This window comes from Heteronotia binoei, chromosome 14, assembly GCF_032191835.1.
Source record: "Heteronotia binoei isolate CCM8104 ecotype False Entrance Well chromosome 14, APGP_CSIRO_Hbin_v1, whole genome shotgun sequence".
NCBI lineage: Eukaryota > Metazoa > Chordata > Lepidosauria > Squamata > Gekkonidae > Heteronotia > Heteronotia binoei.
Genome location: NC_083236.1, coordinates 49387310 through 49403982, shown reverse-complemented (window position 1 = coordinate 49403982; position 16673 = coordinate 49387310). Strand labels below are relative to the sequence as shown.

General features: G+C 43.9%; 1 protein-coding gene across 2 annotated transcripts in view; it reads left to right on the top strand.

The window, feature by feature from the left end:
* ZNF536 (zinc finger protein 536) overlaps positions 1-16673 on the top strand; it is a 471582-nt gene that overhangs the window by 332333 nt on the left and 122576 nt on the right. Inside the window, exon 6 of one of the 2 annotated variants that reach the window (XM_060253718.1) lies at positions 9343-9383. The exons of the other annotated variant lie outside the window; for it this stretch is intronic. Within the exon in view, the coding sequence (XP_060109701.1) occupies positions 9343-9356 (14 nt within the window). The 3' untranslated portion in view covers positions 9357-9383. The remainder of the gene's footprint in view (positions 1-9342; positions 9384-16673) is intronic. 2 annotated transcript variants of the gene reach the window in all.

Sequence of the window (16673 nt, the reverse complement as noted above, 5' to 3'; positions counted from 1 at the left end):
CTTTCTATAAAACAGCTGTCTTTAGCTCAAGTGAAACAACTGACAATGTAAAATAGGCTCCATCTGACTTCAGCCAAAACATTTGGGCTATCCAAAGACTGGGTAAATGGCCATTCTACTTAAATAGACCTTCTGAAGGATTGGATTACCCAGATGGAGATTTGTAATCTAAGAAAAGTGGGACGAGACGGTTCTATATTCTATAATATTTCTTGAGTTTATCACCTGATGTCCTTGGAGAAAACCAGTGAGATTAGTCTCAGTACATGAAGATGCACCTCATATATATGATTAGTGATTATTTTGCTGGGGAGAGGGCCTCTGAAATGGGTCCCACGTGATTCAAGGACTTCCTTGAATCACCCAGTTTTTGTTGCCTTTTCCAGTTCAAGTGGAATGCAAGATCCAGAGAAGGTGCCTTAGGAAGGGTGTGTGCCTGGAGTTCATGGGGGGAAATGAACAACTCTGGTTCGTGCTATGATAGGGTTGCCAGGTCCGACTCAAGAAATACCTGGGGACTTTGGGGGTGGAGCCAAGAGACTTTGGGGGTGGAGCCAGGAACAAGGTTGTGACAAGCATGATCGGACTCCAAAGGGAGCTCTGGCCATCATATTTAAAAGGAGCATGCTCCTTTTAAATACCTTCCCTCCAGTGGAAATAATGGAGTGTGGGGGCACCTTCTTTGGGGACTCATAGGCCCAATCTTTTTAAACTTGAGGGGGGGGGCATTTTGAGGAGAGGTACCAGATGCTATGCTTGAAATTTGGTGTCTCTACTTCAAAAAACACCCCATCCCCTGAGCCCCAGATACCCATGAAACAATTCTCCATTATACCCTATGGGAATCTATCTCCATAGGAGTGCCCAGCAGATATTCCCCCTCCCCCTGTTTTCTGATAACATTGAAGTGGAGGGGGGCCCTCCAACCTGGGGGGATCCCATGCGCCCACCTGGGGTTTGGCAACCCTATGCTATGAAAAATAGAGCAGGAAAGAAGGTAAGTACCTCCACGAGTAACCAGCCTCAAGACAGAAAAACTATAGAAAAAGAATAAATATTTATAACAATATGAAGTGAAATCAATCGCAATATATAGAAGTCACACCTGCATCCCAGTTTCAAAAAGGTGAAATCGTCCGAAATACCATTGCAGAGGTCCGAGTTCTGGCACCTGGGGATTGGCAACCCTATGCTAGGAACATTTTTCATACATAGTATTAATAGCATATAACGGCCACATACCTTGCTGAAGTTTTGCATTACACTTTGTCAGTGGTGATGAACCAGCTTAACGGTATGGATATGGCTAAGCCCAAAACCACATGATCTCCAAGCTTCTAGTTGGTTAGCTTGGATGTCATAATATGAAATAGATTATTGAAACTGGCAAGATTAGTGGTAGTCGTGGTAGTTGTATAGCTCCTAAATCCACATGTCCACTTGTGAATCATGTTCAGAAGCCAGTGTTGACTTCCCTGTGAGGCGAGGCTAATCATCTGGGGCTTCTTGGTTTCTAAAAAAGCCAACTGGGTGTTATCTACAAAATTAGTAGTAATGGTGGTGGTGCTGGTATTTACAAGATGATCTCTACAAAATGTGTACCTCACTTTTCTGACCATACAAGGCACCTTACAAGGGAAGTGAAACATATATAATCACATTTTAAAGCCATTAAAATCGAAACACACATGTATCATCAATACAATTAAAAACCAGAGTTAAAATATATACAAAACATTTTAAAAGTATGGTATAAAGACAGTGGATAGAGATAAATGTTTCTCTATCTCCCATAATATTAGAATTCCGAGCCAGCCTGTGAAATTAGCAGCAATAGTCAGACATAAGAAACTATTTCACAAAACATGCCGTTGACTTGTGGAACTTACTGGCACAAGGTATGGCAGTGACCACTGGCTGAAATAGATTTGAAAGAGGGATAGATGGACTTATGGAGGATTGGCCTAATGTTGGCTATTAACTACAATAGATAGCCAAATGAGGTCTCCAGGCTCAAAGATGCAATACTTCTAATTCTTAGATTCTGTGGAGTGGTCCACCTATTGGGGCAGTTGTCTGTGAGCCTTACTTGTGGATTTTCCCGGGCCTCTGAACAGCCACTATGGGAAACAAATGCTAGACCAAGCGAACCATTCTTACATACTAGTGTTCTTTAGACATAAAGAGCGAGAGACGACTGATTTGAACCTAGCTGAGTATGAATTTGTGCTTCAGCCACATTCACGAGCACTAACGCAATTACAGCTGAGACAGATGCCATCCTCCGTTTCTCTTATTTGTCACTGCTCTCCCTATCCATCGATATCAAATTTTGTTTATGCGTCCTCGTCTACAACTGGGATTTAGATTGCTTGGCCAGAAATTAGTTGAGTCTAGATGGTACCATCTGCTGAATATTCTTCAACTGTTATTAAGCTTACAATTGTTCTTGGCTGTTGTTCTTCCTCTCTTTTTTTTATAAGTGTATTTAGTGGGGAAAGACAAGAAAGCTAAAATGGAGTACTTGCATTATCATGCATTTTCGGAGTCTGGCAACTGGAGACTTGTCTTGGCAAGAGCAGACTCTGAAGATGGTGGCTATAAAGACACATTTAGACCTGTTTGTAGTTTTGCTCTTTCATTCGTAAGCCTAGCTGTGCGTTTACTAGCTGTATATTGGAAAAGGCCCAGCGTTTAAGAAAGCAAACTTAGACTGGGTTGAAGAACTTTAATCCCATTTCTCAGGCCACCTGATGACTCTCTTACTGCTGCTCGGGGCTTTTTTTTTTTTGTAGCAGGAACTCCTTTGCATATTAGGCCATACACACCCTGATATAGCCAATCCTACAAGAGCTTACAAGGCTCTTGGTACAGGACCTGCTGCAAACTCCAAGAGGAATGGCAACATCAGGGGGGTATGGCCTAATATGCAAAGGAGTTCCTGATAAAAATAAACCCCTGCTGCTACTTGTTTCCACTACAAGGAGCACCTCTTCTGGTTGTTGTAAAAGTCCATGTCTCTCTACCACCAGAAATAGACTTTTGGCCCTGATTCACTGAATGACCTTTGAGGCAAATCAAACTGCCTGGAATGTATGACTCTCTTTTTAAATTTATTTGTTTGTTTGTTTATAAATTCAGCTTGTAGACCACACTCCCCTGTGAAACAAGACTTAGGGCAGTGTGCAACTAGGTTGCCAGCCTCCAGGTGGGGACTGAAGATCAGACGCCTTTACAACTGATCTCCAGCCGGCAGACATCAGCTCCCCTGGAGAAAATGGCTGTGTTGAAAGCTAGACTCTATGACATTATACCATGTTGAGGCCCCTTCCCTTCCTAAACCCCACCCTCTCCCATATCCACCCCCAAAAGCCTCCAGGTAGTTTCCAACATAGACCTAGCAACCCTATGTACAACAGTCATACAAGTACATTCAAATTAAATTAAAAACAGTTACAACAATAAATCATATAACAATATCAGATGGTCCTAAAGTGAATCTTTTATCACTACCCTGTGGGGGAGGGCAAAAAGGGGGGCAGCAGGGTGAAAACCATCGCTGCCCTCAATTATAGGCCTCAGATGCAGTGGAAGCTGACATTATACCCTATGGAAATCCATCTCCTTAGGGGATAATGGAGTGCTCAGTGGACATTCAACTCCCACCCTTGCTTTCTGATAACCGTGAAGTGGATGGCAGACCTCCAAACCAGGATCCCTTGCCCCATCTGAGGACTGGCAACCGTAATTTGGAGGCCAAGTGAGGGCAGCGTGGAGTTTAGGTAGGGGGAGGAGCTCTGTGGGGATTTGATGCCATAGAGCAGGGATGGCCAATGGTAGCTCATAAGAACATAAGAACATAAGAGAAGCCATGTTGGATCAGGCCAGCGGCCCATCAAGTCCAACACTCTGTGTCACACAGTGGCAAAAAATGTTATATACACACATACACTGTGGCTAATAGCCACTGATGGACCTGTGCTCCATATTTTTATCTAAACCCATCTTGAAGGTGGCTATACTTGTGTCCGCCACCACCTCCTGTGGCAGTGAATTCCACATGTTAATCACCCTTTGGGTGAAGAAGTATTTCCTTTTATCCGTCTTAACCTGTCTGCTCAGCAATTTCATCGAATGCCCACGAGTTCTTGTATTGTGAGAAAGGGAGACAAGTACTTCTTTCTCTACTTTCTCCATTCCATGCATTATCTTGTAAACCTCTATCATGTCACCCCGCAGTCGACGTTTCTCCAAGCTAAAGAGTCCCAAGCGTTTCAACCTTTCTTCATAGGGAAAGTGCTCCAGCCCTTTAATCATTCTAGTTGCCCTTCTCTGCACCTTCTCTAAAGCTATAATATCCTTTTTGAGGTGCGGCGACCAGAACTGCACACAGTACTCCAAATGAGACCGCACCATCGATTTATACAGGGGCATTATGATACTGGCTGATTTGTTTTCAATTCCCTTCCTAATAATTCCCAGCATGGCATTGGCCTTTTTTATTGCAAACGCACACTGTCTTGACACTTTCAGTGAGTTATCTATCATGACCCCAAGATCTCTCTCTTGATCAGTCTCTGCCAGTTCACACCCCATCAACTTGTATTTGTAGCTGGGATTCTTAGCCCCAATGTGCATTACTTTGCACTTGGCCACATTGAACCGCATCTGCCACGTTGACGCCCACTCACCCAGCCTCAACAGATCCCTTTGGAGTTCCTCACTATCCTCTCTGGTTCTCACCACCCTGAACAATTTAGTGTCATCCGCAAACTTGGCCACTTCACTGCTCACTCCCAACTCTAAATCATTTATGAACAAGTTAAAGAGCATGGGACCCAGTACCGAGCCCTGCGGCACCCCACTGCTTACCGTCCTCCACTGCGAAGACTGCCCATTTATACTCACTCTCTGCTTCCTATTACTCAGCCAGTTTTTGATCCACAAGAGGACCTGTCCTTTTACTCCATGATTCTCAAGCTTTCTAAGGAGCCTTTGATGAGGAACTTTATCAAAAGCTTTCTGGAAGTCAAGGTAAACAACATCTATCGGGTCTCCTTTGTCCACATGTTTGTTCACCCCCTCAAAGAAATGCAACAGGTTAGTGAGGCAAGATCTTCCCTTGCAGAACCCATGCTGAGTCTTCCTCAATAACCCGTGTTCATCAATGTGCCTACTCATTCTGTCCTTGATAATGGTTTCTACCAACTTTCCCGGTATTGAAGTCAGACTGACTGGCCTGTAATTTCCCGGATCTCCTCTGGAACCTTTTTTAAAGATGGGGGTGACATTTGCTACCTTCCAGTCCTCAGGAATGGAGGCAGATTTCAATGAAAGATTACAGATTTTTGTTAGAAGATCCACAAGTTCAACTTTGAGTTCCTTCAGAACTCTCGGATGTATGCCATCCGGACCCGGTGACTTATTTGTTTTTAATTTGTCTATCAGTTGTAGGACCTCCTCATTTGTCACCTCAATCTGACTCAGGTCTTTCAACACCCCTTCCAAAATTAGTGGCTCTCCAGATGTTTTTTTGCCTACAACTCCCATTAGCCCCAGCCAGCCCGGCCAATGGCAGGGGCTGATGGGAGTTGTAAGCAAAAAACATCTGGAGAGCTACCATTGGCCACCTCTGCCATAGAGTCCACTCTCCTAAACCACCATTTTCTTTGGGGGAAGAATCTTTGTAGTCTGGAGATCAGTTGCAATCCCATGAGAACTCCAGCCCCCACTTGAAGATAGACAACATTAGACTAGAACTACAATAACAGCGGCCCATCCGGTCCAACACTCTGTCACACAGTGGCCATCAGGAGGTCCACCAGTGGAGTCAGGATATTACAGCCCTCCCACTGTTGCCCCCTGTGCATTGTCATACCAATATAGTTTCTTGAGGATTTTTTCTTTGGGGGGGGGGATGTTTTTGCTCATATAAAGAAATATTTCCTGGCATAGATATAAGAGATGGAGGGGGAAATACTTCGGAGGTTGAATTTTGGTGTAAAGCTTCCATTAGAAGCAAAGGAACATTTTAAAAGATGTCCGACTAGCCTCGACTAGAGCCAGGGCTTTCTCGGCCGTGGACCCAGCCTGGTGGAATGAGCTCCCCTGGGAGATCAGGGTCCTGCAGGACCTTCTGCAGTTCTTCAGGGCCTTTAAAACAGAGCTCTTCTGCCGGGCAGTGGACGTCATTTATTCATTTATCCACCAGGCACCTCCTGTCCCTTTCTCTGCAAATAAGCTTAATGTAGACTCAGTCCCACAAGAGCCGAAATAAGCGATGCTTCATTGGATCGATTAGATTCTATAAAATTAATTTTAGTCGCCATCTTTGTACATTAGACTGTGGTTTTAACGCAGTTGGTTATGAATCTTTTTATATGCATATTTTACTGTTATGACCAGGGCTTTTTTTGAGCAGGAACACACAGGAACACAGGGCATTAGGGAGTGTGGCCTAATATATAAGTGAATTCCTGCTGGGCTTTTTCTACAAAAAAGCACTATGTGAAAACAGTGGTGCCATCACGGGGTGTGGCCTAAGATGCAAATGAATTCTTGCTGGGCTTTTTCTACCAAAAAAGCCCTGGTTATGACTCCGTTGTACCCCTCCCTGAGCCCATTCGTGGGAAGGGTGGGCTAAAAATCGGATAAATCTAATCAAATATTAGAAAGGGAAACCTGTGCTGAATTCTCCTCCTTGGAGAATCTCTTCTCCTCTCAATCCTTTTCTCTCTCTCCCTGTCTTTTTCTCACATGCCACCAGTCTCACTCATGTCTTTCTCTCTCACCTGCCTCTTCCCTGTTTGTGGCTAAGCTTCATGAACACAATATAACATAAGATGCATATGGTGTTGCTCCTCATCTCCTGCCAAGCATTCTCACGGAGCCATTAGTATAATAATAATAATTTTTAATTTATATACCGCCCTCCCCGCTGAAGCAGGCTCAGGGCGTATGTAGCCTTCTGGAAGTCAAGAAACCCTTTTCAATTCACCCCTCAAGTTAAAAATGCAGGTTTAATATACATGCCACAATTGATTTAATTGTATAGGCGAACTCCAGCTTTGTGTAAAGCAGAATAAGGTCTGCTCGGAGATGTTTATGCTAATTACCTGTTTGTTTACACAAGAACATAACAGAAGCCATGTTGAATCAAGCCAATGGCCCATCCAGTCCAACACTGTCACACAGCGGCCAAAAAAACCCAGGTGCCATCAGGAGGTTCACCAGTGGGTCCAGGACATTACAGTCCTCCCACTGTTTGTCACCCCCCCCCAGCATTGTCATACCAATATAGGCTCTCTGAATAGAACTAGAGTGGTCAGGGCTTCTCTTTGGCCCTTCAGCTTGGCCTTCAGTCTCTCTCTACAGTAGCTCCCCCTCCTTTAATACCTGGTGATGCAAATGCCTGTAAACAGATCACATGTTATTGGAGTTCTATTATCAGGGGAGTCATAAAATGAACCTCAGAGGGAGCCTGATATGGTTGCATTATCCTAATGGAAGTGCCCCCATTGCTTTGAGCACCTGTAAATAAAAATGACAGGAGAAATCATTGAGCTGCCCTGACCTGGAGCGAAGGGTTCCTTGATCAGCATCTTCCAAGCACACAATTGCTGGCAGGGTAGCTGCTTTCACTGATGTTCGGAGCTTCAGCTATGAATGACTGCCTCATAGCTACCTCCAGGGCTTTTTTTTGTAGCAGGAACTCCTTTGCATATTAGGCCACCCACCCCTGATGTAGCCAATCCTCCAACAGCTTACAGGGCTCTTATTACAGGGCCTACTGTAAGCTCCAGGAGGATTGGCTACATCAGGGGTGGTTGGCCTTATATGCAAAGCTACAAAAAAAAGCCCTGGCTTCCTCCCAGCAATCTAAGTACTTTTGCTTTCTCTTTAACAGTAGTGGTGAGTGATTCCTCTTAACAAGCCATCTTTCTATGCATTACAGTACATGAGTGTGCTTTTGAATGCACCGCAGTTACCCACCCATGTTAGGTCCATGCGGTTCATAGTGGTTATCAGGTTCAATCTGGCAACACAAATCAAGTGCTGAGTGGTTATGCCAATTTATTTACCCATTACAGCATACACGGGTTGGGTCCTGGGACCCTATCCTGTTTCCTGTATAACAGTCTCATGTGATTTGCAGGTTCTCCTCAATTCCTATATGTACAGTGCCTGATTTGAATTGTGATTTGTAACATATGTAGAAAAGGGATTTCAGACTCCTGCCCTCCTATTTCATTTTGTCAACCTGAAGTCATCCTCAGTTCCATTGGTGGAACCCACATGTACTCGTATGTTTCCCCAGCAGGCCTAACAGTGCCTTCCAGGATCATTTAAGGTCAGGAAAATGGGCATGGGGTGTCATTCCGCAGCAAATAGAGCAAATTCCAATCCAAATTGAGCACCACAAACATGGGAATGGAAGCAAACCTGCAATTCATGTGTGACGGGAAAATGAGTTTCCCTTGGACCCAACCTATGTATTCTGTGTTGTGTGAGCTGACATTAAAGAGGTACATGCCAAAAACCCTTATGATGTTACTGCAATATCTAGTCCTTAGAGGGTACAACTCTACAGTTATGCAGGTGTTGAAAGCCTAGCTTCCTTTGAGGGTACTGCTAGGAAACCTGGGAGCACAGCCCTGCCAGTAAGCAGGTAATAAGAGTGATGGGAGCTAAATGCTATATTTAAAAGTATGGATCAAGGCCAGTTTATGTAACCAGCCTGCATGTGCTTGGCACATCTCCTCCCCCCAGTTCTTCCTAGAGTATGTGTTGTCTGAATCCTTCACTGCAGCCACTAAAACCATGATTTATGAATGACACCCCCAAGCCTTCTTAGTGCTGGTTGTGTGGTGGCATGCCAAATTGCAACTGGCAATGAATCATTCAGAAAACCCATTAGTTGTATTCATGATACTATCTAAGATGAACAGTATTGGTCAGCAATGTGTAAGGTGGTTGTATGAATTAGCCCTCCTTTTAACCAAGCTGTCAATCAAAAAGAATACTTGAATTCAGTTGGTTTCTCAGTTACTGCTAACACTTTTTTTAAAAAAAAGATGACTGAATTTTGCAAGTTACTATATTTTGTAGACAGTCCCCCCCCAAAAAACATCTAAAATTCAAGGCATCAAAACATTTTTTTTAAAATTAAATATGATGGAGTAATTTTAGTAATCTGTGGTGGGTGGGGTATTTTACACTGTTCGCATGTATCACTAGTAGATAATAGGATTACTTAAGCTTTTGTAATATTATGCAATATTTAAATTTATGTTGATTTTTTTTCCATTTCCCATGTAGTAATTAATTTTGTCTTACTGACAGATGATTCTCAGTGACTGATTTTCAAGAGAAAATCCAGACAGGTATTTTTAACTTTTTGTTTTCATTCAGATGGTTTGTATTTGTGGGCTTTGCTTTCATTAATAAAGAGGCAATTATTCAGGCTGGGTTGTGAATGGAAGCCTAACCATTATTTAGATAATAGATAAGCGCCCATTAACACTTACCCTTATGGAAACCTTTCTAGTGGGAAGAAACAGTTAAAGACTCACCATGTGCTGTACAAAGCACATACCTAAGTGCGTGCTCGGATGCATGTACAGATCTCTTTCATTGATCAATAAATTATTAAAAGCAATATCCTAAATTTCCCCCGCATTGGGTTAGATTCTTTGGATCTGCTCCACTAGCAGAATGCTCTGGTGGAAAAAAAAACCCTTTACCAGATGTTTCCTTTGACAGTTGAATGGCTTTGCAGGACTGAATCCTGATAGCAGAACTAAGCTTTCAGCAATACCAACTGGTACAGTCAGCCCCAGACTTGATATTTGAAAAAGTCCCTGAACATGTGGATAAGACTAGTCCAGAATTCTTATTCTTGACATGCCAGCTTTCACAAGCAAGGAGGGTATTCCTCCACTTTCATTGAGGAGCGTTCAAGCATGCTGTTTCCTCCAACTCTAATTTGCAGTGGTTCTGTTTTGAAAGAGCTGTACTGCATGAGATTTCTGCAAATGTAGTTTGCCTTAACATGTGCCTGCTTTTAGTTCTCCCCTGCATGTCTTTTCACCTTGTGCACCCCACCCCTTCTGGTCCTTGACGTTCCCTGGCCTCAAGTACTGCTGGTCATGCTGTTCTGTTTCTGCATCTTTGTTATGAATTTGTATCATGGGCACCTATGAACATTTCAAGTTGCGTTATACTGAGTCAGATCATAGGTCTGTCTAACTCAATATAAAACATTCTGGTTGGCAGTAGTTGTTGGGGTCAAAGTCAAGCCTCTTTAATTGAAGGTACCAGGGACTAGACCTGGTACCATCTGCATGCAGAACCTGTACTTTAAGACTAAGCCACGCCTTCCTTTGCCAGGTTCATTCAAAGAAATTGATCTTTTGTCACTTTCAATGTGTTCTGTATTGCACCCTGTATCTTCAAATGTAGATCAAACACCTGCCATAGGGTTGTTCCATGATGTGGCTTAGCTTTTCCGTTTAGTTACTGGGAATGTATACAATCCATGTGCTAGCTTTATGAACATTCCTCATGTTGTATCAAACGATCAATATGTATAAAAAACCTGAAGCAGATGTTTTGAAAGGATCAGTACACACTTTTGTTTTGTTTACACAAGGACCATGTTTCATGCAGATGTATCTTAATTGCCATGCCCAGTTATCTGACCTTTATAACAAATTTGACTGAACATTCAGCCTAATAGTTTGTAGGTACAAATATTTTTAGCATTATTCCCCCCCCCCCCGTGGTGACCCAAATGGTAGTACACTTGAATATATACTTGATAGAATGGGATTTACTTCTGAGTAGACCTGATTGCTCCCCTAATCTTAATGCGTGAGAGCCTGTCCTAGCCTACCCATTTGTACTCTATTATGTATTTTTGATCAAGAGTGGATATATAGGTTGAAGGCTGCAAAGAATGGGGTCTAGGAGGACAAAATTGGGAGGTCATTGAGCTGAGCCAGTCATGTGATTTTTTTTAATATTATCATATTTGGGTCGGGTCTATGAGATGTGTGTGGTGGGTCCAGATGGAACTTTCATCTCAGGATCCATATTGGCTCTTGGCAACCCAGGGTAGGCCGCAGTCTTGCTTGGTTGATTTTTGTTTGTTTGTTTATTTATTTCCTCATATCTCTGGACCACCAAGGTGTTTTAAACTGATAGGGAGCATCAGTGTCTCTTAGCATTAATCCTGAGTTAAGGTGTTATTTAACGACAAGAGGAGTGCCATGACAGGTTCTGATCAAAGTCTTTCTTTTTCAAGAGTCTTAGCAAACAGAAGGAGCAAGTGGATTCACTGGAAATGGTCTACTGATGGACCATGATCTGCTGCAGCTTACCAGACAGCACAACTATAATGCTCAAAACTTTCCAAGGGCAACCATGTTGGTCGGAAACAGCAGAACAAAGTATGAATCCAGTGGCACCTTTTAAGTTTTGTTCAAGGTATCAGCTGTCATATACATGTACACTATATCTGAAGGAGTGTGCATGCGCACACAAGTTTACACCTTGAATAAAACTTTGTTGCTCTTAAAGGTGCTGCTGAAATCACACTTTGTTCCAAAGGTAACTATGTAAACAACTACCGTACATATGATATTAGCACCAGATTGTTTTACTGATTGTTTAATTATTGAATTTTAAATTGTCGTATTAATGTTATGCAATTTTTAAATTGATGGTTTTCATTTTACTGTTGTGAGCCTCCCTGAGCCTGCTCCAGTGGGAAGGGTGGGATATAAATCAAATCAAATAAATCAAATAAAAATAAAAATGTTAGGCTGAATGACTAGAGGGTACTTACGATGAATTCTGAATTGTTGATAGAGCAATTTCAAGTTATCTTTCAGAAATTAATTTATGGGAGAAATTATACTAGGAATTGACCTTGATCCAAAGACCTGTTTAAGATGCTTTGTTTGTCAGGTTAAGGTCAAGTCCAGGTGTGAATTATCACCTGAAAATGACTTGAGGAGAAATATACTCTTCAGCTAGAACACAAGAGGATTTGGGGGAGAAGTCAAAAGAGTGTTGATAAATCTAGTGAAACTCATGGAATGGTGGGGGTGTCCATATATGTATCAGTTTTCACAGGAATTTGACAAAACAAAATTAAAAGAGTTTCCCCATCAGGCATGTAAGGGAATTGTGACGAGTGCCAGTAGAGTTTTGATTAGAGGATGAAATTTTCCAGAGAGGGTGATTTTTCTCCTAGTTTTTAGTGATCATTATTGGCAAGATTTTTTAAAAATAAGGTTGAATCAAATATGCCAGACCTTCAAAGAGGGTTGCCTGCCTCCCACTGCTGATCAACTGGTAGGCAGGGGGAGGGCTTATCTGGACAAGGAGGGAGGCCCAGGCTACATCACTGGCAATGTCACTTCTGGCATGTTCTGGGAGTGATACCATCACGTTGGCTCTGGAGAGCCAGTTTGGTGTAGTGGTTAAGTGTGCAGACTCTTATCTGAGAGAATTAGCTTTGATTCCTCACTCCTCCACTTGAAACAGCTGGAACGGCCTTGGGTCAGCCATAGATCGCCCAGAGTTTCCTTGAAAGTACAGCTTCTGTGAGAGCTCTCTCAGTCCCACCCACCTCACAGGGTGTTTGTTGTGGGGGTGGAAGGTAAAGGAGATTGTGAACGACTCTGAGACTCTGGGATTCGGAGTGGAGGGCAGAATATAAATCCATTAATGAGATTGCACCTCGACGCCCTCTATGACTTTGGACTAGGCTGGCTCCGTGGTATACCTCGGAATTACGCCAGCTGAAACAAAGTCTCAGACAACTAGAGAGGCAATGGCGGCGTACCCGTGACGAAGTGACTAGAACATCTTACAGGAAGTTTATGAGGTCCTATGAGATGGCAGTCAAGGCCGCAAAGAAAACATACTTTGTGGCTAAGATTGCGTCTGCAAATTCGCGCCCAGCACAACTGTTTAGGATAATTCGGAATTTTACTACATTGCCACAAGGCAACCCAAACATTAAGGAATTGGAGATAGGCTGTGAGGCTTTTGCAAATTTTTTTGCAGACAAGATCCAGTCACTCCGCCACGACTGCCCTGCCAATTTGGATACAGTAAGTGAACTCGAGGCCCAGTGCGTGTCTTCTGGTTTGATCTTGGACTGTTTTGACCCACTCAGCTTGGAGGAAGTCGACAGAATCCTTGTCACTGCACGCCCAACAACTTGTGATCTGGACCCATGTCCCTCCTGGCTAATTAAGGCTTGCCAGGAGGAGCTAAGATATCCTATACGGGACATCATAAATAGATCTCTTTCAGAGGGCTCCTTTCCAACACCCCTGAAAGAGGCAGTGGTCCGCCCTCTCTTGAAAAAGGTTACATCAGACCCGGCCAAATTGGCTCATTACCGGCCGGTCTCAAATTTGCCCTTTTAATCTAATCTAATCTAATCTAATTATCTAATCTTTTGGGGCAAAATTATAGAGAGGGCTGTGGCGTTGCAGTTACAGGATTTTCTGGATGACACTTCCACCTTAGATCCATGCCAGTCCGGCTTCCACCCGGGCCATGGGACGGAGACAGTCTTGGTCGCCCTCATGGATGACCTCTGGCGACATCTGGATCGAGGCGGCTCGGCAGTATTGCTGTTGTTAGACCTATCGGCTGCTTTTGATATGGTCGACCATCGGCAGCTAACCCACCGCCTCGCCGACGCAGGAATTCGAGGGCTAGCCTTACAGTAGCTTTCCTCCTTCCTTGAAGGTCGGGGACAAAGGGTGGCGATTGGAGGAGAGCTGTCCCAGAGACATCTACTTAATTGTGGGGTGCCTCAGGGGGCAGTTCTCTCCACGATGTTGTTTAACATCTACATGCGCCCCCTTGCCCAGATCGCCTGGAGGTATGGGCTGGATTGCCACCAGTATGATGATGACACCCAGCTCTATCTATTGATGGATGGCCGGACTGACGATGTCCCTATAAATCTGGACGGGGTGCTGCAAGCCGTGGTGGGTTGGCTCAAGCTGAGTGGGCTGAAGCTGAATCCAGCGAAGACAGAGGTCCTTTGCGTAGGTTGCGGCGGGCCAGGAGGGGAGATCTCCCTACCAACCTTTGACGGTGCGTCACTGATACCAGTGCACAGGGTCAAGAGCTTGGGAGTGCTACTGGAGCCTTCCTTGACAATGGAGGCCCAGATAGCCGCTACTGCTAAATCCACCTTTTTCCACCTTAGGAGGGCGAGGCAGTTGGCCCCCTTCCTGGAACATAGCGACCTGGCAACTGTGATACATGCAACGGTCACCTCGAGGCTGGACTACTGTAATGCCCTCTACATGGGGCTGCCCTTGTACCGAACATGGAAACTGCAGCTAGTGCAGAATGCAGCGGCCAGGCTGTTAGTGGGACTACCTCGGTGGGAACATGTACGGCCTAGGCTGCGGGAACTGCACTGGCTGCCAATTATGTACCGAGTTTGTTACAAGGTGCTGGTTATTACCTTTAAAGCCTGTGACGGAACCGGCCCGATTCTGTCTTCAGACCCGGTCCCGTCAACTCCCTATTGAGTCGCCAACTCCTGGAGGGAGCTATTTCTCCTCCTGCCACTTGGGCTCGCTGCCACCACCTGCTCAGTCTAGGGGTTCAGATTGAGAGGAACAGGACTCCCAATCCCCCTCTCCAGCTATGAGGCCAGGCCTCAAGGCCCTCTGCCACCCAGTACTTGGGTATCACAGAGACCACAGCACTTCTTCAGGGAACCCCTGGAGGATTGGCACCTTATCCAACTGCATGCCTTCCCCCTTCCCCGGGGCCCCCTTCTTAAAGCAGCGTGGTCTAAGGCGGTTGGGGATCTATGTGGTACAGAGTTTGACTGCCAGCATTCAAAACAGTAAAAATATTTAATTAAAAGAGAAAAAGAAAAGACAAGAAGAACAAAACAAAAACAGTTGCATGTAAAAGGTCAGCACAGCAAACAGCATGACAAAGAAAAGGTGGTTATAAACGCATCCTACTGTCCCTGGTCTAAACTTGCCCTGTCTTGTGGATGACTTACTTGGTCTGACTACCTGGGGGCCTTTTCCTCTTGAATAGGCCTCTTCCACAGGCAGGAGCCCCCACACTGGCAACCTCTTCCTTTGAGCGCCAGTTGAGAACTGCCTCTCTTCCTGCCTAACTCACATACCAAGAACAAAAGAACTTCCTGCCGCTCTAGGAGGCTTTCCCCCTAGAGTTATTGGTTTGGCTCTGGAAGGGAGGGAGGGAATGAAAGGAGGGCTAGGCCCCAAAGCCTGCTTAGCAGTTTCATGTTCCCTCCCAACTAAGATGGCGTTTCTCCACAAAGCCCTATATGGCCGAGGACCTACCTACCTTAGGAACCACCTCTCTCCATATGTTCCTCAGAGAGCACTGAGATCTAGTTCTCAAAATCTTTTAAAAATCCCTGGACCAAGGGAGGCCAGACTGAAAACAACGAGGGAGCAGGCCTTCTCAACAATGGCTCCCCAATGGTGGAATCAGCTAGCAGAGGAGGTGCGAGCCCTGCGAGACCTAAATCAGTTTCGCAGGGCTTGCAAAACCATCCTCTTTCAGCTTGCTTTTAAGATGGAACCCGGGTAATGACACCCAGCCATCCTTATTCATATATCGAACTGTAGCACTTTAATTCTGGAATCTATAATGGTTTTAACTGACTTATTTAACTTAATTTATCAATGTAATTTAATTATATTTTAACTGTCTTTTATTGTAATCATGGTATATACCATGTCCTGTGAGCCACCCTGAGCCTGCCTCGGCGAGGGAGGGCAGGATATAAAATAAAATTTATTATTATTATTATTATTATTATTAATAATAATAATATCTTCTTCTGTAGGCAAAAAACTCTGTGACAAAGCAATTTTTATCATAGAGTTTTTGTCTAAATAGCAGAGTGTTGCCATGATGTCCCCATGTGATAATGTCACTTCTGGTATATACCACATTACTGGCAATGTAACCTGGGCCTCCCTTCCACTCTTGATAAGTCCCCCTCACTGGTAGCCAAGAAAGACCAGGCAATCCTCCCTCCGCATGTTGTTTTCTTCCTCCTTGAAACACATTTCACAGAACAAAATATGGACATGCCTATGTCACCTTTATTCTGATATCAAAGATCCATGCTCCCATTACCCAGTTCCTGAAAGCTCTGCTTCTCTGAGGTATATATTATTCATTTATTCTAAAATTACTGGCCCTGTGCTTTTACCAGCCAAGGTCTTTTCCCCTATGGGTTTAAATATATCCTATAAAACAATTGTTATATGCTATATAACACAGTTGTCAGATTAGCCTCAACACCTGTGAAATGGTCAGCAGTTACATATACCAATGACCTCTTGATGTTTATGCAGTTACCAGCATGTGTATCAGATAAAATATGAGTCTCCAGTCAAAGATTTAACTTCTACAGGCTCCATAGTGGAGTCCGAACCCTGAAGATGGTTGATTCATATTATTTTAATAAGATAGTTCCCAAAAGACAGAAAATAAATTACTTTTACTAAATTGGTTTTCACTTTATCTATGCCTTGTTTTATATTTGTATTTTTTTCCTTGTTCCTTTGTCAGCCGCCTCAAGCAGTATCTCGAGAGGCAGGGTAGAAATAACCTAAAAAAAAGAGAGA